Below are 26,401 nucleotides of genomic sequence, written 5' to 3' on the forward strand. Positions count from 1 at the left end.
ATTTTTGTCTGGACCGGGAATCAAATTGAGGTTATGGTCGATTCTTGCCTGGGTTCTATAGGTTCCTATGACATTATTATTGTTGTGTATTCTTTTTCAATAATAAGCGAATATTTGATAATTTTTTTGATATACATATAAGAAGCACGTGGTTGACAGCGAAGGCAGCTGTCGTGAGAACACTTTTTTAAATCCATTACTGTCCCACTGCAGAGCAAGTGTCCTCCCAAACGAGGGAGGGGTTTGGCCTTGAGTCCACCACGCTGGCCAAGTGCGGGTTGGGGACTTTGCATAAATAAATGTATTAAACTAATTTTAGCACCTCGGCTATCACTGCTTCCATAGGAATTCTTACATACCTGAAAATTCTGTAAACAGTATCCCAAATATTGCAGTCGCTAACTTAATCAGCATAGTTGACTCGGGAGCAGGCCTTCTTACCCGGTGCCCAGCAATGGCATTGCAAACGGTTTTATGTTTTTAAATGGAACATTAAATTAAGTTAGAAATGAAGCCATTCTGTGTCATAATTCTATTCAAGAGTTTAATTGCAAGATTAATTGCAAAAGTTGTCTGTACAAAAGTACATAAATAACATACATGACGTCACAAGTAAGCAAAGATTTATCACATTTCTATTCAATCTACGTTTCATAAATAGCATGAAGATACAATCGGTCACAGAACTAGTGCGACATCATTAGTTCAGTCAAATCCTTGCCTTTGCCTACAAAACATGTATTATTAAAAAATAAACAATTTATTTTTTTGCTGGCTGTAAAATGTGTGGTCTTTGCCGTGTTTTTAGTGTTGTCTGTGGTCTTTTGGTGTTCAGTGTTGCTAATTGTGATAATAATGGTGGGTATAAAATATATTTTTGGACTTTATTTTAACATAATCATTGAATTTTAATACAATAACCTTAAAAAAATTGTATTTTTGCATTGTAAAAATTCAAAAAGTAAAGGCAAATTTAATTATACATACTATATTTCAGTTGATATAATTAAAGAAAATCAACAAAACCTAATACTGTCAGATGACATGATGTGTAGAGAGAGGGGTTCAGTATCACCAAACTGTTGAAAACGCTGCCTCCGTGGCGCAGTGGTTTAGGTCACCACGCCGCTACCATTGCGTCAGGAGCTCGTGGGTTGGATTCCCACACGGGACAATTATTTGTGCGATCCACGATTCATTGTTTCGGGTCTGGTTGTACTTTGTGTCCGTTGTTTGTATGTTTGTAAACGTCCCCGCGACACTAGCTTTGTGTGGGAGTTGTCTTTAAAAAATTGAAACTTACGTAACTTCAAAAACTGCTTTAAAGAACTCTTAGACGCAATGTTTTATTACTTTACCGTATATTAATATTATTATAATAGCGTTACATAAGAATCAATTTAACATATAAAGTGACGATGTTTACGTCAGTTTACTAGTCAATTTAGTTCTGTATTTCTTTTATAGTTTTTCAGCCAATAAACAGTTAGTAGGTATTCAGACAAGCTAAATTGAGTTACGAGTTATGGATGTTGAACTAAATTCGATGTAGCGTGAAGACATAGTTGATGATAGGGACCAAATCTATACTTCTATACTAATATTATAAAGCTGAAGAGTTTGTTTGTTTGTTTGAACACGCTAATCTCAACAACTACTGGTTCGATTTGAAAAATTATTTCAGTGTAAGATAGCCCATTTATCAAGGAAGGCTATAGGCTATATATCATCACACTACGGCCAATAGGAGCGGAGTAGTAATAAAAAATGTTACAAAAACGGGGAAAATTTTGACCCATTCTCTATTATGTGACGCAAGCGAAGTTGCGCGGGTCAGCTAATGTAGGATAACTTTTTAATACTTATCATGTCACGTGTGAGCCGTGATAGCCGAGTGTTATAATTTGACACCTCCTACGCAAATGGTCGCAGGTTCACACCCGAGTCAACATAACAATGACTTTTCGAAGGTATATGTGTATTAGAAATAATTATTACTTGCTCTAACGGTGAAGAAAACCTTGCTTGCCTAAAAATTGGTTAATACATTTATTGAGGACATGCAAAGTCGCCAACCTGCACTTGGTCAGTGTGTGGAGTCAAGACCTAGCCCTTCTCTTGTTTGGGGGAAAACCTTTGCTCTACAGTGGGACAGCAAGGGGTTAAATGAAAAATACCGTATCTGTCTTATTTTTAGCCGTGAAACTGGGCTAGTATTCTAAATAAAGTATTATTTATATCTGAGTTCTTTCTTTGTAGTTTTTTGCCTATTGTGTTAGTCAAAGAGCTCAATCCGGTGAAGCCTCGGGCGCTCTGTGCAATCTTTCTATTACTAAGCTTTGAATAAAATGAATAAGAGAGAAAATTATTTGGTTTGTTCTACGAATACTCGGAACTTTAAGAACTTTTATGTTATTAAAGGAGTATTTTAAGAGACTTTGGGACTTTTTGACTCTTGGCGCGATCGTTTATGTATCCGACTACTGACTACTGGGTCTCAAGTTCGATTCCTAAGTCGGACAAAGTGACAATAGTTTCAGAGATTGAGATACATCGAAACGTAAAAAGTGACAAATAAGAGAATAAATATAGGAAGAAAATTCCCAGTTGTCACCCCGGGGTAGCAGCGTAGAGGAGACAACTGGGAATAGGTATACTAGACTATCCATTATAATTACTTCACAAAACTAACTTTATTATAAAACACTACTACAATGAAATGTTTTGTAAAACAACAATAACAGTATAGAATAATAATAGTTATTTATATTATTCAATAACAGTACAATGATTACAAAACTAATATTATTGCCATATACTCTGTAATCTGGTACTAGGTACATCTCTACTACATCGTTTATCTAGTTTTCGATGAAATTTAAAAACGGATAAATTAATTTATGACACTTATTACTTTTTATTTTCGATGAACGATGCGATGTGAAGGCATGATTTTATTATGTACTATATGTATATGACAAATTGCTTTTCTTTGCCGTTTCTTCTCACGAGCAACCAGCTTTTCCCGAACGGACAAAAGAAATACAATATATGACTATTTCAAATACTTTGTACGAAGTTTACGAAATAAAGGATATTTTGAATTTGAATTGAATTTATTCAAACTAACTTTAGAAAAATTTACACGTGTATTGATAGATACTTTAATTATAGCTTTGAAATATTCCTTATACAGGTAATTTTATGTTTCAATTAAAAAAGATCAGTGACCTAATAAGCAAGGTTGTAATTTAGACTATTTTTACTTTTATTCTAGACTGTAAAAACAAAGCCTAAAGCTTAATTAAAATATGAAATTAATAAGTAAGTCTAAACAAAGAGTCGTTTCAGTGCTCATTATTCAACATTCTGGTGTATTTTCAAAATGTTTGCATTGTGCAAAATACACATTAATTTATATTGTACGTGTTTTATTATGAAGAGAGGAATATTATTTAGAATATAATTAAACTTTTGGTAGGTTATAATTATAATAATTATTGTTATAATTGCAGGATATATTATAATAGGTCATACAGAAATACATTTACAAAATAAATATGGCTGTAGTAGTATCTACACTTAATATTATTATTATAATAAATGCGTCTTTCAATCTGTCTGTGTGTAACTTGTATGTTTTCATGTACTATTCGCTGAAATAATTTTGTAGAAATTTTACTTATAGATAGCTGAAGACCTTAATTCAGTCATAGTGTACTTGTTAAATCAAAATTCTACCTCTTAGTGACTAAAATATGGTATAAAACATTCGACGCAAGCGGAGCCGGGTCTATTAGCTACAGCTTAGTTTCATTAGAGTTTAGGAAATAATCCCAATATTATAATAACTAGGTAGAGCCTAGAATTAAGCCTAGTATAATGCCTTTGGTATTAAGTATGGCTTTACATACAATTTTTGTATAATTAATAAATACATAAAGCATTTTTTACATTTATACATTTTGTCGAAAATATCCGAAATTGTATGAATATAACTTAAAAACTTGTAATATTTCCTTGAAACGGTTTAACAGATTGCCCATAGAAACCGGTGGGACCCGACTAACTTAATTATTTAAGTAGCAAAGAGAGCATTTAGCCGGTCGCTTCGTCGCGAGCTTCTGCTAACTTTATTACCAAAACTGTTTGGTGCTCAAGTTAACGATTAATATTAACTATTAAAAGAAAAAGTATACCGTATTGTGTATTCTTAATGATATTTTTTGTAATCTGTGAGGATACCTTGCATGCCTGACATTTATTTAATACTTTAATTGAGGGCATACAAAGTTCCCAACCCGCACTTGGCCAACGTGGTGGACTCAAAGCCTTATTACAGGAGGAGACCCTTGCCCAGCAATGATAGCCAAGTGGTATAAATATTCGTCTACCATGCTTATACTTATATTAGTGTTTAAAACATAGGCGATACTTCAATGACTTTCTGAAGTTTTGTGTGTGTTAGAAATAATTATCAGTTATTCTTAAATTGGTAGAAATCATCGTGACAGAAAATTGCTAGCCTTGAAGTTGCTTAAACAGATCCTAAAAATATGAGATGAAAGCGCGAGATGAAAGTCCCCATCTCGCGCCTGCCAGTGCAGTATGATGAATACTTGGTAGAGTCACGGTCTCATTTCGCTCTATATAAAATAAGCATTTGACTTGCATGGGGAGTTACGGCCAAGCCTCTTTGAGAGAAGACCCTTGTCCACCTTCTATCTGACCCTGTGACCCTCGGACAGTACCTAGGTTTTAATAAGATACAGCCCCAATTTTAAAAACTTTAACACCAGCTTAAAATGGAGACCCGAAATAAACTGTTTGCTATAACCCCAGGAACGTACACCGGTCTATTAACTGCAGAGTGCGTGCTCCACTATCACCGGATCTTCGTGTCCAGGAGGGTGCCTCCTCGCACGTACCACTACTTCCACGAGACGCAGGCGCCGGACCAGCTGCTCGGTGATGGCAAGGACAGTGACCCGGTTGATGTAAGTTTTTATTTATTCACGGAACTATCAACGTAGTCTGAAGATCTTTGATAAAAACGACTACTATTATACCCTTTAAGGCAAGAAAAAGATCAGTTCAAATATTATTAAGTTGCCCATGATGCACTACCCTTAAATTTGCTTAACACCGATTTTAGTTTTAAGCCATTAACTCTTGGTATGCTATTGAACTTCTCCAGAAAAATTATTATAAATTTTACTTTTTACTATAACGACGACTTTATTTTTCGTGTTTAATAATGGTTCGCACATTGAGAACCTCAGTTTCAGTTTTACAGTTCTTTACTTGCTTATCAGCAATCAACAATACTTTTAGAAACCCAGGAATTCATTCCGAGATAGCCAGTTCCATAAATACATAGGATTATACTTGGAGTTTCCGCAACAATATAATTCACGTACAAATTGATTAATATGAAGTTGTCTTTCAGGTTCGTTTCAGGATAGTAGGAGGGTCTCAGGTGTCGATCCAGGAGGTGCCTTATCAAGTGTTGTATGGATTGTACTGCGGCGGTACTCTCATAGCACCGGAGTGGGTCATGACTGCTGCACATTGCAAGTAAGTCAAAATTTCAATAAAATAAATATAAAACCAATGATAATGAAATACTGTAAGTCCCACGTTTGTTAAAAAGTTTAGATTAATACTTTTGAGTATTAATTCATGGGTACAAGCAACTAAAATTAAAGTATGAAACAAGAAACAAAGCTCTAGCTTGAGTTTTAGTATTTAGTTGTTTAGCTAAAAAATCTGGCCCAAGATTTCTCGCGGGCTTGAAATGATTGAAGGTACAGAAAATAATTTACTTGTTTCCCAAATAAATAATTACAACTAATCAAATCACATCAGTTATAACATGAATTTTCAGGTAGAAATTAATAAGTATACCTGTATAAACCCGTCCGTCATTTCGGGAGGAGACCCTTTCCCAGCAGTGGAATATTAATGGGCTGAATTCTGTACATAAATAACATAATATATATTACTTGTGTGTTTTCAAATACCGTGATTGTATAATCCCGTCCATTCGTCTCGAACACCGTCAGTTAACATAAACAACAAATTAAAATAATAATTCTACAACTGGTTCTGCAAGAAAGTTGGAAAAACAACCCTTTGGAAAACGTCGTCCGAAGTCTCAACAAAAGATAAAATAAATTAAGTTTTCTTTCAAAGAAATTTCACTGGAAAATATGACAAGTTGATACAAGGACAAAAAGTATTGCATTCAAGGAAATTAAAAGACTGCACTGAGAAAAACATGGCTTATTTGAAACGCTCTGAAGCAATAAATAACAATGGTTTTTTACTCTCAGTTAATAATTATACATTTTCTGACAAAATTGTTACTAAGTACGACTGTCGATGGCCTTAATTTTTTCGTTAAATAAGTTTCTGAAAAGCGATTATCTACAATCGGTACTTTTGAGAGTTTGACATTTCAAATATCTTGCAAAAATAGTTCCTAGGTTCCGCTAGAGGCGCTGATCAGATTTTCTTGATACCTAACCGGCTAACGATAGTCGATAGTGATAGAAAATCAAGCTACTGTATTTGCCGTGTATGAACAATGACCATGCCCTGTTTACAATCATCCGTATGCGAAATGTGCATAATTTGGGGTAAAAGATACACATATATAAATATGGCCCTACCTTCCGAACTGGCGGTAAATTCACTCACTGTACCATTGACTATCATAAGTGTCAGCATTTGACCCATATGAATAAATAATTTGTTTTTTTTTAAGTTGTCACAGTACAATTTCAAAGAAAATATTTAATCTGTGGCCTAAAACCATATAATTTAAACAAACCTTCCGCACCTTTTCTTCTGTTAATAACTCTATCGTCTAAATCTATCTATCAAAATTCTTTCCATTACAGAGACAGAGAAACCTTCATCCTAGCAGGCTCTACTCAAAGAAGCCAAACCACCAAGTACCCCATCTGCGCCCACTTCATTCACCCCATGTGGAACACCACGAAGCTGCACAGCCACGACTATGATTACCAGCTCGTACTCCTGGAGAAGCCTGTTCCTGTGACTCCTAACTCCAGGCCGATTGCGATTGGAGTGACCCAGGATATAAGGGAAGGGGTTATGGTCGCTGTTAGCGGGTGGGGACATACTAAGTATAAGGTAAGTTCTATTTCAAGAATATTATTATGTCTTTCAGGTCGTTTAATGAAGAGCTACTATTGCTAAATCATTAGATTTAAGCAATAAAACAAAGTTCCGCAGTATATGCATTTGTAATTTGCTGAAATAATTCTAAACTCTCATTTATTTTAAATTCAATGAACACCGCTAGAACAAGCTTTTACGGTTCGCTTTTTCAACTATATAGTATGCCTATAACTATGTAACCTATGTGTCGGTTGGACTTAAAAGTAATAAGTATTTTTATCCACAAGATCACATTTGAAGCCCAAATTAAGTATATTTGCAATATCTGTTGTTGTCACTGTCTAATAGTTAGCTAATCGATGACCCTAATGAATACGCCTACATGTTTACAAGCGTTTTATTTGCTTTAGGATAAACTCCAAATCGGAATGACATCTATTACGAATTTTTAATGGCAATAGTTTACTTAAAGTCACTAATCACGAATTCATATAAAATGAAGTAAAGTGTGTTTAATTTAATTGTTTCAGCAAAGAGCTATGCAAGATGTGGTCCGTCGCGTCCGGGTCCCCGTCATGTCTCTGGACGTGTGCAAGGCGCTGCCTCTTGAGAACTACCACACAGTTACTCCAAGAATGTTCTGCGCTGGGTTCATGAATGGGACCAAGGATTCTTGTCAAGTAAGTGCTTATTTCTTCGATTAAACTTTAGAACATTGAACCACTGATCACGGCACACCACATGTTCATAATCTTAAGTATATATAATTTAAGAACTTTTAAGATGATAGTGTAGATCCAAAATGTGGGTTGTTCTGTTAAGCCCCATCACAGCTTTACTGGTTTCCTATTTTAATAATTATTGGTATGGGGATTGCGGGATAAATACTGGTATTAATCACAAAAACTTTTTAAATAACCAAAATTGACCAAGACTCTGCCATGATGGCGCATGCGTCAAATCTAGATATGTTGGCTGTGCAATAGTAGTTAAAAAATCTAATCAATAAAATGTTTTCACAAAATATACATAACGAGATGGCAAGAAATCCGTAGTAGAATCTAAATCGAAAAGTGTATTTTTGTTATTTTTTTATATAAAAACGGTTGTACCGATTTGGATACAAATTCGGCCGAGTGATAAATTATGCCTAGTAAAGACAAGTCTACTTTTTCATCAGTTAGTCATAAAATCTTTCCAGGGTGACTCAGGAGGGCCAGCGATAGCCAACGGCAAGCTCGTGGGTCTGGTGTCGTTTGGAGTGGGCTGTGCGATGAAGGACCAGCCAGGGGTGTACAGCAATATACCCTTAGTCAGGGGGTGGATCCGAGCCGTCACTGGGCTACCTCTTTGAGTTATTGTTATTGAATAAAGTAATGTTTTAAGATTTCTTGGGGGTTTTTATTATTTTGTTTCATACTGAAGTTAATGAAAAATCATTAAATGATGCCTTTCATATTGGGACAGACAAGAACACAGCTTACCCCGTTGTCTTTTACTATAAATATGGATTAATAGAAAAAACTAAAAAAATCAAGCCTATTTTGAAGGTACATACAAATCAAGGAATGAGAAAGAAAGGAAAATTGAGAAATTTCGGAGGAAGACTTTGAAGACAAATTTTGACAATCATAATCCTCATATATTTTTTCTTCAACATTATTTAGAGCCATTTTAAAAGCCCTTGGCTTTAAGTTTTAAAGCCCGTTCAAAAACTTCCTAACATACACTCGGCAATAAATAATGTAATTTGAATGCATATATAACAAACGTTACACCATTGCTGTCACAGCATCATCTAAAAAATAGCCAAATAAACGTTCACCCATTTTTTCTAATATTTCCACTAAAAACCACCCCCTTCCACCCCTCTCCCGCTCTTAGATCGTAAATACACCATTCATCTATTTTTGTTTGCGTGTCGAGTTTTTTCCCATCAGATTGATGTGGAACGTCTCCATGACATTGAGGGAGGGGTGTAAGGTGGGGGGGATAGATGTATGGATGAGTGAAAAAGCACGCAGTTCCGTCATCAATCTTGTAGAAGTCACATGAGTTAACTGTACGGAATGGTATCTGTTGGATTGTTGAACGCATTTGCAGATAAATGTAAATAGAGTAGGAATGTTTTAAACTGTATTCTGTCAGCGTTTTTTTTAAAAGACTTTTGTTTATTCTGACTGTCCTGCTACTATGTAAAGCGCTTTTTCAACGCTACCTATAAAGTAAGTTTTAATTTTATTAAAAATGCGAAGGATTGTCTGTCTGTGTTATGTCGCAGCTAAACCACTGAACGGATTGTGGGAATTGTGATTAATTTTAAAACAGCTGACATAGATTACTTCCGTGGCTGTGCCCGCGTTCGTATTCTATTATATCTTAGTATTAGAAAACAACATTTTAAAAACTATTACATTATTTAAAAAAATCTCAAAAGATTAGCCTTTGAAAAAGTAAAAATTCAACCCCAAATTCACCTCCCCAGTTAGTCACAACAAATTCAATAACAGCATTAAAATATGAAAACGTTTACCAAACAGTTGGTTAAAGCAAAGTCAATTGTGTGGCTCCCTCAGCGGCAAACAACGATCATGGGTTGATTTTTCGCATTACATCACACATTCACATATTCAGCAGTCAGCATTCGCGTCCGTTCGCTCCGAGAATAGTTTTAGGGGGTGAATATGGGGGAGGTTATTGTGTGTACAAACGCTGGATTGTTATGTAATTTAATAAAATATTTTGTTTGTAAAGTGCAATTTTATGCCCATTTTATTAAAATAAGTCCTACTTGTGGGCAAAGGTAACAAATGCAAAAATCAATTGCCAAAGTTTGCCAATTTACAAATAACACGAAAGACTAAAGAGTGCTTTTTGAAAGTTATTAAATAGAATTATGAAATAAAAGGAATATTTGAGTTTAAACAACTACATTAAATAACTATGCAACCTTGAAAAACCTTACAAACTACTTATTAGTCCATTTTAATTCATTACAGGACTAAAAGCTGTTCATTGCACAACATCTAATCTTTAGGAATTTTGTAGAGATTATTTACTTGCATTTTTTACACTTTTTTGAAGGCCTTTGACGTGGCTTTACTACTGTTATCTTAATTGACAACAACCGGGACCGTCTTTTTACGAGCCTTCCGAAGCAAAGACGCTCAATTAAAATAGCACTATGCGGTCATCCATGTATAGAACAACCGCGCCAACGGTTGCTTAACCCACAGATCGTTTACTAACCGGTGGGCACAACTGGCTATGAGTGCCTTTTTGATATACTTAGAACTAGACACCATTAAACCGCTGTAACTCAGCGTGTCCTTCCCAATTCATCCCCCGTATTCCCCCATTCCTATCTGCATTCAGTCGGCGTGCTCGCGAGTGTTTTCCAACCGTTTTCGCGCGTACTCCTCACGGATGCGACCATGATTTATTTACACAGGGCCTGTACACGTGACGTCTTCTTTCTCTTATTTATGTGAGTCGTACGTTCTGATTTGACAACCCTGATATATGGGGACGTGTTTTTGTTTAGCGATTTCAGGTATCGGTTTTAGATTTGGATTTTTGTTGAGTTTTTTTGGGGTAATGTGGTTTTATTGGTTAAGTAAGTAAGGTACATAACTAAAACAATATTTACCCTCACGTAATTGCAGAATTTTCAGTCAGTTTTGGGTTGCGTAATTCAGGGCCATTTTTATTCGGCTCAACACTGACCTTGTATTGAAGATTCAAATTCACACAAACGTACATAGTCCTATGTCTTATGCCTAGTAGGGTAGGCAGAGACGCCACTTAATAGAATAACTAAAATAAAATAAGCATTTTTAGTTTTAAAGCAAATGCTTTTTCCATGAAATATTATACTGAAGCTGTTCATTTTCACTTTCAGTTGTCCGATACATGTTAATAAGTATAATAATCGGCTTAATTTTTTTCAACTTTATAAAAATATGATTAAGAAAAGTGTTGTACTCGTTAAATACTTTGCAAAGATACAATTCAAATAAACAATGAAAAATATTTTTTTATATCTCATGATACTATATAATAACTATAAAAACTTCAAATACCACCATCATTTATGATAAAAAATGTCCACAAACAGAAAAAAAGCAACTGCAAGTAAAAAACCTCAGCATTCGAAAGCCGCGGACATTAAAACCAATACCGTTACGTATTTCCCTAGAGAACAGAGAGTCTTTGAATTAAAAACTTCGATAATAATGGCCACCTTACCGCTGTTCTTTTTCATTAAGATCTTTTTATTGCTTTCGAAAATCCGTGATTTTACAGATATGAGGGTAATATGGGGTTTTTAAGGATTTTCTGTTTTTATTATTTTTAACATCGCGCGTTTAATACTCGAAAGTACGGGCAGAAGTGTGTTGTACAATACAGTCACAATTTTTGTTAAATTTTTACCCATATTTGGATATAATAGTGGACGAACTTTAAATAATTTTGTAAGTAAAATGTTCTCTTGCCTAAAGTACCAACCGAATCATGGTACAGTTTATTATTTAAAATGTTACATTGGTTATGAACATAAGAAGAAGCTTTTGTGGCTAAAAGTTTTAAAATACAGTTTTTGCGAGTATCCTGTAATTTGGAAACGTAGTTGACAATATTTTTTATTGAAGTTTGTAAACTGTATTACAATCAATTTTTTACATTACTTATATTAAAGTTGTAATTGAGAGAATATTTATCTGTCATTTTCTGGCTGACTTTCAGAACATGTCATATCTTCTTTGCTTTCGATTACACAATATGTAATTCTAATGATATATTGTATTTCTCAAATGTAAAAATGTTGTAGGTAGTTTTGGTCCATATAAAAATACCTATTTGTTTAATTTTTTGTACCGATTTTTATATAATTATCCTATTGTCTTAAACCTACGATAAATTTAAAGTACACATACAAAACAAAGGTCCTCACACACTGTATCAGCTTGTGATGAACAATAGTGACGTGTGATGAGTTGTGACGTGTCGTGACGTCACCGACACGCGCCGCACGCATCCCCAGCGACTAATGGACTGTGTGACGGGACTCGCGGGCCACGAAACTAGCGGGAATCAAGAAATACGCTCTTAGAATTAATTTGTACTAGAAGCCGCCCGCGACTTGCGCGTGGAAATCATTTCCATGTAAAACCCGATCCCTTAGGAGCCCCGGGACAAAAAGTAGCCTATGTGTAATTCTGAGTCTTCAGCTATCTACGCACCGAATTGGTTCAGTAGTATTTGCGTAAAAGAGTAACAAATATCCATACACATACATACATACAAACATACATACATTCTCACAAACTTTCGCATTTATAATATTAGAAGGATCTATAGTTTTTGAACTAAAGTAGTAACAGGCAAGTTATGAAGTCAGAGACCTCTTGGTCAACATTTGTAGTATATTTACGTATCTTCTTTTGTAAGTCTAACCAAATTACATTTACGATTTACTCAAATACTTTCTTAATACATAAATAACATTACAATTCCATTGCAATTTCCTTATATTCACATTTGGCGAGATAATTCCATTTAAAACACAAAAAAAATATAAAAAATTAGCATTATGAAATCATTTAAAAGATAATGAATTAGAATGACTTGCAGACCTGACTTGTTAAACCATACATATTAATTATTGCTGTATAAGCATATCATGTGTACCTTAAACAGACAGAAGACAAGCAATTACACAAAATCACATCGCTCACCACGTTATGTTATAATCAAACGAATTCGCTACAAACGCTTGATTGCCGTCCAATTAACGCTCAGCAAGGCTTAATTAATTAAACCAATCAACGCGGATGAAGTTGATTCGTGCTATTTGATATTGGGAAGTAATCGGAGGTATGATTGTTAATAGTAGTGTGCAATTCCAATGAAAGATTTCGATTTCTGAGTAAGCAAGGATTTCAGCCTCCGGGTAATGCTGATAAGTAGATATAGTTGGGAAGGAACTCTAAAGTAGTAATTTAAACTAGATTTGTCTGTCTTAAAACTATAATTTTCCTTAATTTGTTAAGACTTTGAAACTTCTTTGGGTCTGATATTTAAAGAAAGTACCTATTTTGTATAGATCTTGGGTAAGTACTGGTTAAATTTTTGTGGTTTATGGAACATGCAAGTGACGGTTATGAAAGGCTTATCACTAAAAACTTAATTTATTTTCCCTGCAATCCCTTTGTTTAAATGGCGACTCCAAACCACGTAATGTTTTGCACTTATGTAATTGAAATTGTGACGGTCTAAAAGATCCGTTCAAAATTTCACTTTAGTACTTTACCATTTTCATCATATCCGCTACCGCTTATAACTTAGCCACAGTTTCATGGCTACACATATAAAGTTATTAATCGTAGTGAGTGATTATTTTTTGAACGCACACTGTCCGCTGTCGGTACAGTCGGCGGCAGGTGACTGTTGCCATCATTCACACCCTCGACCCTTTACAATGGTCTTTGTTTTGATTTGATTAAGTTTTTCAAAAAGAAAAGCTTGAAAATCATATTTTTATGACAAAAATGTTTGGTGGGATATTACTAAATTTCTAATACACTCAAGTACTAATACCATGTAGTAGTTTCCCTCAATAGTTATACATGTTTTCTCACCCCGTGAAAACTTAAATAAAATAAATAAAGTATTCTCTTTTTTAATTATTATTCCCTCTCTGAAAAATATGTGATCAAAAACATATACTAAATAACCATTTCATTTACAAATTCAGTTGTACATTTTCGGCTGCACAATTCTAAAAATCTCATCTACAAAGTCATCACCCTACAAGTTTGAGAATGGGTTCATATCCGTGACATCATAAACATATTGTTTGACCTGGCGACATCTTAATATCATAAGAAACATATCACTTATCATTAATATCTTATTGCCAATCACTTAACTAAACAAAGAAACACTAAGTAATTATTCCAACAAACTAACAAAAAAACTGTATAAATCAACCACAAACAAGGTTTCCCCCACTTTCAACCCCAAGCGACTAGTATTAAACCCCAGTCCGATAAAACTCACGATGTCTTCAGCAAATTTGCGCAGTCTGCAACTCGCTCGGTGGATTAAAAACTAATTTCTTTGTGTACTTTGTTATTATCTTTTGCATGCTTAAGTGGTTGGGTTTATTAATATTTGTTTAAGCGTATGAGATGTTTACTGAAAAAATATTTTCGAAGTAAATTTTAAGAGTTAATGCTGATGTATGTGGTTGAAAACAGTAAATATTGTCATTATAAAACCTAGTCCCTCTCGCCGCGTTTGGCTGTTTGCGATACATTCAAAATCTATTGGCTGTACTTATTTTGCATGCAATTTTTTTTCGGACGGTAAACTTCAATAAATTCTAAAGTGCAGTTGTTTTTTCGATGAGAATACAAGTGCAAATAATAAAATGTTGGGATCCATTAATTGGTAAAATAGATCTTCATAACATGTACTCCCTTTAAAATATCAGAAGACGTAATATTTTTGATGGGTTCCAATCGTTAATCAAAAGGTGCCAATTTATCCCACTCGACTAAAGATTACGACTATTAAAATAAAATAGACTACAATAAGAACTGGCAGTAAAATAACATCTGTAATACATTCAAACAATTAAGGGGATTCCCCGACAAGAGACCATTAACATACCCTAATATTTACATTCAACTGAATATGACATTTCACGTTCCAAATTTGAATTTGCGTAACAAAACGCCAACGGCCAAATCACATCCGCCATTACAAAGTCGTTCTAAATTCGAACACGACGACCGTTAGACATTCACGATTAGGGTTGTCAGCGTTGTCTTACAGTACTTATGTTTCTCGTGGTCAGTAGAGAAATTTGTTGACTTACATTGTCAATTTTTGTGACATTTTAACAGTGAAATAGTTATAAGAGGGTTGCAATACAGCTTTTGCTTTCTATGTCTTCGTCTTTTTTTTTATGTCTGGAGTTTGATTTTTTTGTTTATTGCAGATTGTATTTTTGTGATCGTTATTTGTATATTTTCAGGTGCTCTGCGACACAATTAATATTACGGTTTGAAACTAGTATGTATAGAAAGTTCAAAGATAAATATTTTATTATTTGTTTACCTATCTGTCACTTACTTAAGTAATTGCTCTTTCTTCGAAAAGGCCGATCAAAAGTTTATTTTTTAAATTGTCCTAGTTCAGTACGTGAATACCTAGTGAAGACTAACCACCTGCCACCCCTTACAATGTCTAATTGCTCCCGCAAAAAGACTAGGTTCCAAGACAGTTTCCAGTGAATTAATTAGAACACCCCCTAAGGAATAGGGGGGTTTCAATCAACACCGCTTTCAAATTGGAAATTTGCAGAATTGATGAGTTCAGAATTCATTAACGTGTTGTGTGAAAGATAATTCTATTGAATATCATTTAAAAGCGGGTGAATTGCCGGTGAATGTGAGGTGAAGCAACTTTTGCTAGGTTTGGAAAATGATGGATGGTCCCATTATTTTTGTTTTGTAATTAATATGAACTTTTAAAGGATGTCCTTTGCGTAGTAAATGATCAACTTGATATCAAGCTATAACTTCAATTGAACAATTCATTGTCAATATCATTGACACAACGGAGATGTCGAGTTCAGGCTAAGTGACATGCCATACCCAAAGAAATAACCTAACGGATACGAGTAACTCAGTTTACTCTTTTGTAGACTGGAGATTTGGTTCCTAAAAATTTGAACTACAAGTACTAACTAACTAGCTGATGCATCCCCAATTTCACCCACTTGGGGGTTGATTTCCTAAAAAGCTACCTATGTTTGATACCATTTTTGCCTTGTTTCTTCATACTAAAAATCGTTACAACGGGTAAGTACAATACGATACAGGACCCTAAAAGCACCTTTTGTATTCAGTTTAGCACAAAAAAACTTTATTAAACAATATATTTAAACAAAAGTTTCAAATAATATTCTCCATTACACTTGCAGCATGAAAATATGAGATAATAATCATCCTCGTAATCTGTTGAGTACGTATTCAGGCTTCGTATTGAATGCACCCGGTAAAAGCCCCGTCTCTATAGCGTCGAGTGGCAAGTTACTCCACTTGCGGGTAGAGCCACTTTCAATGGTTCTGTGTGATTTATTGGTGGGGTAGTTTTAAATAAAATTATTAGAGCGGGGTTTAATTTTTGGTTGTATGAAAATTTGGTCTGAGAATGTATTTTGGGAGATTATTTTTTTTGCTGTATAATTATTTTGTAGTTAGCTTAAATATGGATAAATTATATGATTTAAAATGTTAGGTTAGTGGTTGTAAAGTTTTTATTTGATTATTCAGTTTTGAAATTGTTTTTTATTTATATTGTTCACTAAAAAGGGAAAATAAATTGGTTAATTTTGTAATTTTTGTGAAATATGGCTCTCTCTTGGAATGACCTTGGATTATAGCTATAGTTATGAATTTAGGATCTATCCCACTAGTCCCATTGGATTTTTCCGTTTTATCTGTACATACATATATCAGTAAACTACAATAATAGAAAATACAATAATAATTAACATTCTTCATTTTCTAAACAACTTTCAGACCGTAAGACCTCATGATTAGTTTCACTAAAAAGTTACCAATAACAAAATCTCCTTGATAGATCGTCATCGAAATTTTAAAAGTAAGCTCGTTTAACTGACGGATGCTATAAACAAATTGCTTTCGCGAAAATATGTTGAGCGGACTCGTAACGAGTTTCCTTTGATATATGAGGTTTCTGATAAATTGTGATAAATACTGCAATCAGAGAGTTTCGCAACTTGTTAAGTGTTCAACTTTGTCTCACAAATTTTGTATAAGTGTTTTAATATTGCAAGGTTACGGTCGTATTTTGATTGATGGGGTGTACGTGTGAGCGCGTGTTTTTGCATAAGTGCCTCTTTTGGGTGAAAAAGTGTGTGTTAAAGGGAATAATGTTTGAAGGTTTAATGTATTATCTTCTTAAGCATTGTTTATATACGATAAAGGTTGTTAATATTGCTTTACATATGAATTACAAATTTTCTTCTTGGATGGATATCAGGTTTTGAAAGGGTTCATAATTGGCATTTAAATTTGCCCGGCGTGGTTATCTACATACAAACCACAATTTTAAAGTAAGGTCTATTAACAGTTGACAACGCTGCAACCGATCTTGTTTTTCAAATGGGTGAGAGTGGACAGAAGTTTCTTGCCAGTTCTTCTCACTGGCCCGCCGAACTAGCGATAAATTCACCTACAGTATTTGACCATCACAAGAGTTTGTACTTGCCTAGATTAATCAATAAAATCATTTGATTGTCAATTAAGTTTCTATACCTAGTTTTTCATATCAACCAAATAATAATGATGTTTGTAACACACGAGGTCATTGTCCTCACAAAGACCAGTGAAACATTCTTATCCCACGAATATTTTCCATCACTGGACCCCTTCAAAACATACCCCATCTCTTTCCCTCTCGTGGTCATTCCCGTCACATACATCTCAATACCCCGGTGCCCAGCTGCAACCAATCGTCTTTACATCATAATATTATGTAGGAACATTGCACACTCCTTTCCTGAAAGATATAGGAAGATGTTATACAATTTTCTTCTTCTATCAAGCCAGCTACCGAATATATATTGAGAGTTCTTTAAGTAAAATCAAATTGCATTCCTGGATACTAAATTGTGTTTGGGAAATTATAAAATGGAAAGGTGACCGATAGGCATTGTAATGCTACCAATGTTATAAATGCAAAAGTTTTATCCAATGTATGTTTGTTTATGTTTCACGAAAAACTACTGAATAGTTTTCAATGTGATTAAGCAAAAAGACAGCTGAAGGCACGGAGTCGGAGATAATATTTTCCATGCGATGAAACGACAACGCGTATGGATCCGCGGGTCATCTATTCCTACTAATATTATAAACGGGAAACTTTGTAAGAATTGATGTACATACATATGTACGTTTGTTATTCTTTCAAGCAAAAACTACTTATCGGATTTTCACGATATTTGGTTGACATATAGTGTATAACCTAGACTAACACAGGACTTTTTATCTCGGGAAATCTTTTCACAAGGACAAAATCGCTGGCTGAAGCTAATATTATTATATTCCATTATCTACAAGACTGAGAAACCATAAAACTGAATAGAATTTAAAATCTCTGTTCAAGACCAGCAGTCGCAAGTAATTACTTAATACAATAACACATAAAGTAATATAATACAGTAGTATAAGTATCCAACTGCATACATATTTATCACGCGACTCTGTCTGGCTTCACGCCAATTGTGAGGGTCGGTAGAGTTCATAAATTACGCCCTTTTTTGCTGAAAATATCAGATTATACGGCATTGAAAAGGAATGCCTCTTTTCGTATATTGTTTTATTTCATTTAATTTTAGGAAATAAATAAGACCAAAAATTATTCTCTTGGTAGAAATATTTTTATTATAAATAATTTAGTTTAATGAAACTTCTATTAACTCAACAAACATAACAGGCAATGCATTTATATCTGAAAAAAAAGAGTGAAAATAAAAAATTTCACCTGTGACCGAATTAGCCACATTATCGCATTAACAGCAGTGATCCAATCACCTCAGCAACCACATCGCAGCCCAAAAACCAATATTTCCTACCATTTTATTATTGAACAATTTTAAAATTCACAAACGTGCCAAATATTTCAATAGGAACAGTTGCAAGCAAACTCAGTGCAAGTCACATGTACAGAATATCTTAATTTCGGGCATCTTGGTAGACGTTTCATCTCGCCACTCCAATCCGGTGTGAAGATATTGGGACATTGCCAGTTCGAAGACCACCCCTGAGGGGGGATGGGAACCCCTACTAAGGTACTAAAAACACCAAGTGAGTTCGAGATGAGAGTTGAGTGAGTGCGTTGAGAAAGTCGCTAGCAGTTGCATTCATCGATAAATGTTCAGTGAGGTGATAAACTTATGTTTTGATTAAGTGTGTAGTAGATTAGTGTATTTTTTAATACTGCAGTATGAATCCTTACTATAGATTAATATTTTGGCACTTAATTAACTCTCTACTAACTACTCTAACTCTCTACTAACTCCCGCACCAAAATGAAAACATGGTGACCAAGAAAGAATCAAATTGAGGGGAGCCAAAAAAGCCAATTACTTAAATCTAATGACGAGTACGTATGTCAATAACTAGTGCTTTTATAATGACACCAACGCATCGTTTGAAGAATACAGGCTTGCATTTTCTGATGGCCAATCTTTTTGTTATTTATTAGTAACTCGAAACCGAAATGGAAAATTTCTCACTCGTTTCTCGCTCATTTCTTCACTGCACTCTTAGTAGTGGTAAGATTTGATATCAGATGATGCAGCGGGTGAAGGGGGACGACTATTTGTCTAATCCCACGTCGCGGTCATACGAATATTTACTACTATACGAAAAATCTTCATGTACATACATACATACATGATATCACGACTGTTATACACGAAAGTGTAGGGCGCAACTTAACTCACTCATACATGAAACAGATAATAACCATGCAATACCATATACATACGTTTTATAGTGAAAAGTACCCACGTTTTGCAATCAACAATGTTGGTCCTATGTAATAGGGGGCAAGCCAATCCACCGGGCACGCTAGCGAAACTTCGGGCTACTATTGAGAAACATTCTAATACAAATTAGAAAAAATAAACTAGCACTTTGCCAGAGCCAAGAACCGATTGATATTTTGAGCTAATAAATATTTTAAATGGTTTAATTGTAACCTGGGACTTGAATTCATTAGTCGAATACACTACCCACCATGCTACAGTGGCAGGTAAAAATTTTCACGTCCGGCAAATTTTATTAACATGACATGTGTTTAATATGAAATTGAGTTTTTACAGCGTTGTTTTTGCTATAAATACAGCACCTTTATAGCGAAGATAAAATTGATAGTGCTATACTATAATCATAATAATATATTTTATCACGTCACGCCTGCTTTATGCGAAGGTGTTTTCTAACGGTAGTTGACTTCTAAACAAATATTGAAAGTCAAAAACACATTTTAATATTCAAATACAACATAGTGACGTCATAGTTGCGTTTTTTTTTAAATTAGTGCTTAGTTACGTGTTTTAATCTATAATAATAAGAATATATTTAAATGTACAAAATATATAAAATATAAATATAATAAAAATTTAATAATATGTTATTTCAAATTAAACAATACCTACTATTTTACATGATAGAAATCATGGTAATTACCAATTAAACAAAAAAAAACATAAAAATATATATTTTAATATAATACTTGCAAAAATCTGTCTAACAGTTACGCTTTGACAGCTAAACTACTGAATCAATTTTGATGTAAATCGACGGAAAAACACCAAGTTAAAGATACGAAAACGAATTAAGGCTTTATTTTTTTTCAAACCGCCCCTAGAAGGGCTGAAATAATGAAAAGTTGAACATAAGCAGAACGACGTCAGCTTAAATAAATAAATAAATATCATTGGACAACTCACACACCGTCATCTGATTCCAAACTAAGCAGAGCTTGTACTATGTAACCAAATAACTGATAAACATACTTATATACTTCTAAATACATACTTATATAGATACATTAACATCCAGGCTCAGAACAAATACTTGTGCTCATCACACATAGATTTGCTTGTAAAATAACAAAACATATTGCGTTCTTTACAACCATGTTTTTGTTGTTTTAAACACATGGTTTACGATTTTGTTTTGTCTGTTTAAGCGACACCTTTGTTTTTACGAGTATATGAGCTACTTGAAATAGTGTGCTTAATCTTGTATCAAATCTGTTTTCATTGTGATGTTTGTGACATATTTTTGATGGTATTTTTAGGGTGGAAATTATGTGTTGCTTACCTGTGAGCTTTGTTTAGGCTCACCGGTCGGTAAACGATATGTGGGTTAAGTAACCCTTGGCGCGGTCACTCCATAGATGGGTGACCGCATAGTGGTATTTCAACTGGGCGACTCCGTGCTTCGGAGGGCACGTTAAAAGTCGGTCCCGGTTGCTATCTACTACGGTAACAGTCGTTAAGCCATGTCAAAGGCCTTCGGGTGGCTTGAACAACTTTGACACTAGGTTGACCACTAACACGACAAGAAAAAGACTTCCAAATTTTCAATCTAAAATCTCTTTCAATGATCGCTGTATGCTTTAATACACGAACTCCGTGTTATCACAGACACGCCATCCTTCTAAAACCTTCGTTAAAAGTACACTGCCAAACGAATAAAAATACTTGCGCAATTCAGAATAAAAACACTGAAACAGCGTGTATCCAAAAACATGTCATACAAGTAAAAAAACAAAACAACCCCTCATAAAACAATATACTTTACAAACCCCCAAATTATTTCACCCTTATAAAAATATTTTTTAGTGTATACAGAAAACAAAGTGAGCGTATTTCCTCATAGGATCGGCCCGGGGGGACAAGGGGGGATGGGGTTGTTTCGGAGGGTAGTTTGTACATAATTCATAAGGCTCTTGATTGGCTACTCTCCACTCGATATCTTAGTTTCGGCGGTATTGAAACTAGAAAAAAGGTTGGAAACTTTTTTCTTAGATAAAGGTTACGCTACAAATTGTTTTACATTATTAAAAGTTTAGGAAAAGATTTTGTTGATGAATAAATTAGGGGTATGTTTAGGCATATTGTTGTTACTTTGGAAAAAACTCTTGGTTATTTATACTGAAGAAAACTGATGAACATTTTATAGATTTCCAGTAACCGCAATCGTTTACGCACGTGTTAAGGTGGTCGATTTGCTATTTTAAATACGTAAAGACTATGAGTTCGACATCCAAGCGGTACAAAGTTGTGATTTTGGGTGATTCACATAGATTTGTTTCAAGATTGAGTGCTCACTTTAAATATGTGATATGAGTAATAGTTTTTATTTCTAATGCTCAGTGGAGTACGTTATACGAGTATCTGAAGTTGTTGTTACAAGTTGTTTCGGGTCTGGTTGTACTTTGTATCAGTTGTATTACGTTTGTAACTTTAAAGCAGCTATTACATAACTATTTTCATACAAAAAATCACAAATGAAAATCTGATACTCTATATATATTTTGCTCGCAACTATACCGTAAAGTATCAAACCGAAGCCTTCACTCAAAGAGCAGAGACAAAAGAAAACACCATTTCACAATCTTCTTAAAGACCTAAGCACAACTAAAAGGCACCTCAAAATAGATATTTCAGTGCTGGCGTTGTAAGCTTGTATTTAAGTCCGCGGCGACAGTAACGAGGGGGGGATGGCTTGGGACAGGGGGGGCGAGGGGGGACACATTGACAGCTGCAAGCAGGACGAGTGGAGCTGCATGCGAGAATAAATGGAGGTGGTTTTAAAAATGCATTTATTTTACACACGGTTGTAAAGTGCAATATTTTGAGTGTTTCTATAAATTTTTTGAGGATATAGTATATTGTTTTATTAGTATCTTTGCTGTACTTTCTAGCGAAATTATAAATTATTTAGTTGTAATTTTTTAAAGTTTATCATTAGTCCAGAGAAATGTTTAGGGGAATGTATAAAAAGTCTTTGTTCATGGGGGCATATATTGATTAGAACAGGATTATCCTTATTATGATAATGAATGCAAATCAATAAAATAAAAATGTCGATAGTTGAAACCTTAAAATCATTACCATCCTCAATCTCATCACCATCATCCATCCCATTTCTCAAGTCACAAAATCACAAAAAAGTCATTTATTTCTCCAGTTTATATGAGCAAACACTCACTTCCCATCTCAACCAAGTACTCTACAAGCAACATTTTTTTTATATAAGCCGTACGCCACATCCTTCCCTTCATTCCTCTCGCTCACACAACACTACGTCACGTGTTCCATATGAAGCAACGACGACGCTCACCACCGGTTCATTGGTTCCTATGATTGGACGCGACTGCTCCGACATGCTTTGCTGCCCCTCACTGCACCATCCAGACATTTGGCAATGCAGCCTTAAAAGCTATTAGCGATAATAAATAAGATTTTCTTGAAAGCTGTTTTGGATGTTCTTTTTACAAGATAAGCTAGACTTTCAGGCTTTCGAACTCGTACTATGGTTATTCGTCACCGATCATAATGAAGACGAAATTCTTAAGTTTGGTTCCCAAACCGAATAAAGTAGTACTCAAATGTTAAAGTCTTGCGATACAATATAGATTTTTCTTAATGCAAGAACTGTCTTTTCAATTGACAAGAGAACTCCAAATGCCTACACCTTCAGTTAACTATTAGCGAGTGATTTATATTTAACAGTAATTATGAAGAACTAGCCGTCACGCGCATTTTCCGTTTGCGTTTCACTCTCACTATAGGGATGATTATCTCTAAACTACAAGCTCATCTACATGAATAATTTCGTCAATGGGGACAGAGGTAGACTCGATAGAAACCTTATATGAATAACAAAATATTGGTTCCGAGTCGACAACATATATTCGCAAAATTCAGATTATGGAGAATTTCGTTAAATTCTTGAGTTCTTCAGTCGTTGAAGTTTGGCGAAAATGTTGTTTTATGGTATTTGCCGCGATTAATCTAGCCAAATTCACCGAGCGAAGCCGGATTTTCATCTAGAATATTGTATGATTTTGGACTAAATCAGATCAGAATTGTCATGAAAATTGTTTCAGCAGTTAATCCTGAAATCCTAACAGACCGACAGACTTTTTCACATAAATTAGTAACATATATTTTCATAAAACATATACCAAACATACTTCAGGTATATTATCTTACTGAAACGAGTAGTTAACCTGCTAGCACTCTCTCGTGTGAACTGCCCACGTGGCAGTTGTTATACTTAGGTATTACTGACCTGCGGGCAAAGCCTTAGTGCTACGTAAGACGAGACTGTTTGACTAACGTGTGTTATATTGGTATTACATTATCTATGAAATTTGGGGAGAAATATTGCTTATTATTTGACTGAAATTGAATATACGAGTATTTTTATAAAAGCATTATATGCCCGCGATGTCCCGCATTAATTCGCGTGATAAGGTTTTTTGGGTCAAAAAGTGTTTATTCTTGTCTTCAAATATCCTGGAAAACAAACCTTTGAATTTGCTATATTAATACGTACATTATAAAAATGGCTGTTTTACGACCGTAAAATATACCTACGTTTCGCACAAATAATTACTCGTCCGCCTGTTTCGTGTGACTGCTAAACTACAACCGATTTGTATTTAAATTCGCATGATAATAGTTGTAGTAGACAACTCATTTCTTAAATACATTTTTATTTAACTTTAATTACAAGCATTATTAATTAATTAGAAGCGTGAATCAGTAGTCGAGTTCTAATATTCAGATTCTACTTGGAGAACAAAAATAAAATATTTAATTAATACCACACATTGTCATACAAACACTTCCCATAACAGTTTTACGTAACGGCCAATAACGTAAAACACTCGTACTCTACATAAGAAAATGCGTCGAAAACTAAAAACACACACACACACACACACACACAAACCGAACACACACACACATAGAAAAAACCCCAGTCCTTACACACACATACGTAAATATTACGCCCGATTTTACGCACACATATATAAGTTACTTGAGTTATAACACACATGTAAGTTTTACTACTCACACACACATGCAAATAACTATCCGTATATTATACCAGCAAAAGATTTGGGAAAACAACATTTATGTATTATCTGAGCATATATCTTAAGAAAGTGGAACGTTTTCGAGTCCGCTGTAACAAGAGGGGGAAAACACCATAGTTAGGCATGTCGCCAGTCCAATATTTGAGATTTATGGACTATTTCATTAGACCAACGGCGGCTGCGTTTACACCGGACTGTAAACGTTTTGGGTAAATTATTTTAGGAATCGTAGCAAGTGGTGTTGTTCGATCTTAGCCTGCCGTCGAGGAAACAAAGCGTGATTTTATGTAAGAATGTTCATATGGATTAATGAACATATAAAAGGTGAAAGTTACATTTAAAAAAAATCTTGCCTCAAAATGAAATGTATGAATAAAATTGCGTTGGTATCACAATAAAATGGTTGTATAAAGATCATTAAATCATTGTATTTGTAGTATGCATATTATTGTATATATATTTTTTGTAATTACTAGCAACAAATTAGATTCTTAAAAAGTTTTGATTATTGCTTTCTAATGTTATGTATTAAAAATCACATCTTTATTGTTTGTTTTGTAGTATCTAATTCAGAATCAAACAATTACCCCAACAAATTATGAATTTAGCCCACAAAATACACATAAATAAAATAAATAAATACCTAAATATTGTTGGACAACTCACACACGGTCATTTGATTCCAAACTAAGCAGAGCTTGTACTATGGTAACCAAATAACTGATAAACATACTTATATACTTCTAAATACATACTTATATAGATACATTAACATCCAGGCTCAGAACAAATACTCGTGCTCGTCACACAAAGATTTGTCCCGGGTCGAATTCGAACCCGCCACACGCGGCGCTACGGTTTTTGCGGCGAGGTGACCGCTTAAACCACTGCGCCGCCGCTTAAACGTGCAGTTACATTTTTTTTTCTGTCCCATTGTTGGGCAAAGGTCTCCCCCAAACTCCTCCACCGGTCCCTTCCAGATAGGTGTCCAAATCGTCACGCCAACGTTTCCTCGGCCTGCCTCGCCGTCGTCGACGACCTTCAGGCATCCATTTTGTGACGATACTTGCCCACCTGTCTGGATGCATCCGAACAACATGACCCGCCCAATCCCACTTAAGTTTGGCAGCTTTCTTGCCAACATCCGCGACTCCTGTTTTGGAGCGTATAACGGTGTTACGTATGCGGTCTGCGAGTTTTAGGCCTAATACGCTCCGCTCGATAGCTCTTTGGCAAACCTTGAGTTTAGACTTCTGAGTCTCGGTCAGAGACTAGGTTTGAGCACCGTAAGTTAGGACAGGCAAGATACACATGTCGATGAGTCTACGTTTATGTACCATTGCAAGGTCGCCCTTGAGTAACGTCTTCATGGACCAGCAGTAGCTCTTCCAGGCGTTGTCGACTCGACGTTCAATCTCCTTGTCTTGCCTGTTTTCGAAGGATACTAACTGGCCCAAGTATATGTACTCATCGACATATTGTATATCTTGCCCGTCTACCACGACCTTACGTCTCGTGCAGT

The 26,401-nt window shown here is 34.9% G+C and overlaps 1 protein-coding gene across 1 annotated transcript; it reads left to right on the forward strand.

Annotated features, from left to right (window-relative positions):
* The first annotated feature begins 683 nt into the window (after positions 1–683).
* On the forward strand, positions 684–8,539 carry LOC142983898 (trypsin 3A1-like). Its single transcript, XM_076131080.1, has 6 exons — positions 684–858; positions 4,843–4,997; positions 5,450–5,577; positions 6,906–7,161; positions 7,680–7,829; positions 8,351–8,539. Exons 1-6 carry the CDS (start codon positions 783–785, stop codon positions 8,501–8,503), a joined length of 918 nt encoding a protein of 305 aa, XP_075987195.1. The 5' UTR covers positions 684–782; the 3' UTR covers positions 8,504–8,539.
* Positions 8,540–26,401: the final 17,862 nt, after the last annotated feature.

The sequence above is a fragment of the Anticarsia gemmatalis genome, chromosome 25 (genome assembly GCF_050436995.1).
Source record: "Anticarsia gemmatalis isolate Benzon Research Colony breed Stoneville strain chromosome 25, ilAntGemm2 primary, whole genome shotgun sequence".
NCBI classification, from domain to species: domain Eukaryota; kingdom Metazoa; phylum Arthropoda; class Insecta; order Lepidoptera; family Erebidae; genus Anticarsia; species Anticarsia gemmatalis.

Excerpts from the sequence above, each read along its gene's own strand:
- LOC142983898 (XM_076131080.1), top strand. The coding sequence starts at position 783 with ATGTGTGGTCTTTGCCGTGTTTTTAGTGTTGTCTGTGGTCTTTTGGTG. Across the intron at positions 859-4,842 it reads TGCTAATTGTGATAATAATG|GAACGTACACCGGTCTATTA; the intron begins GTGGGTATAAAA and ends CTATAACCCCAG. Across the intron at positions 5,578-6,905 it reads ATGACTGCTGCACATTGCAA|AGACAGAGAAACCTTCATCC; the intron begins GTAAGTCAAAAT and ends TTTCCATTACAG.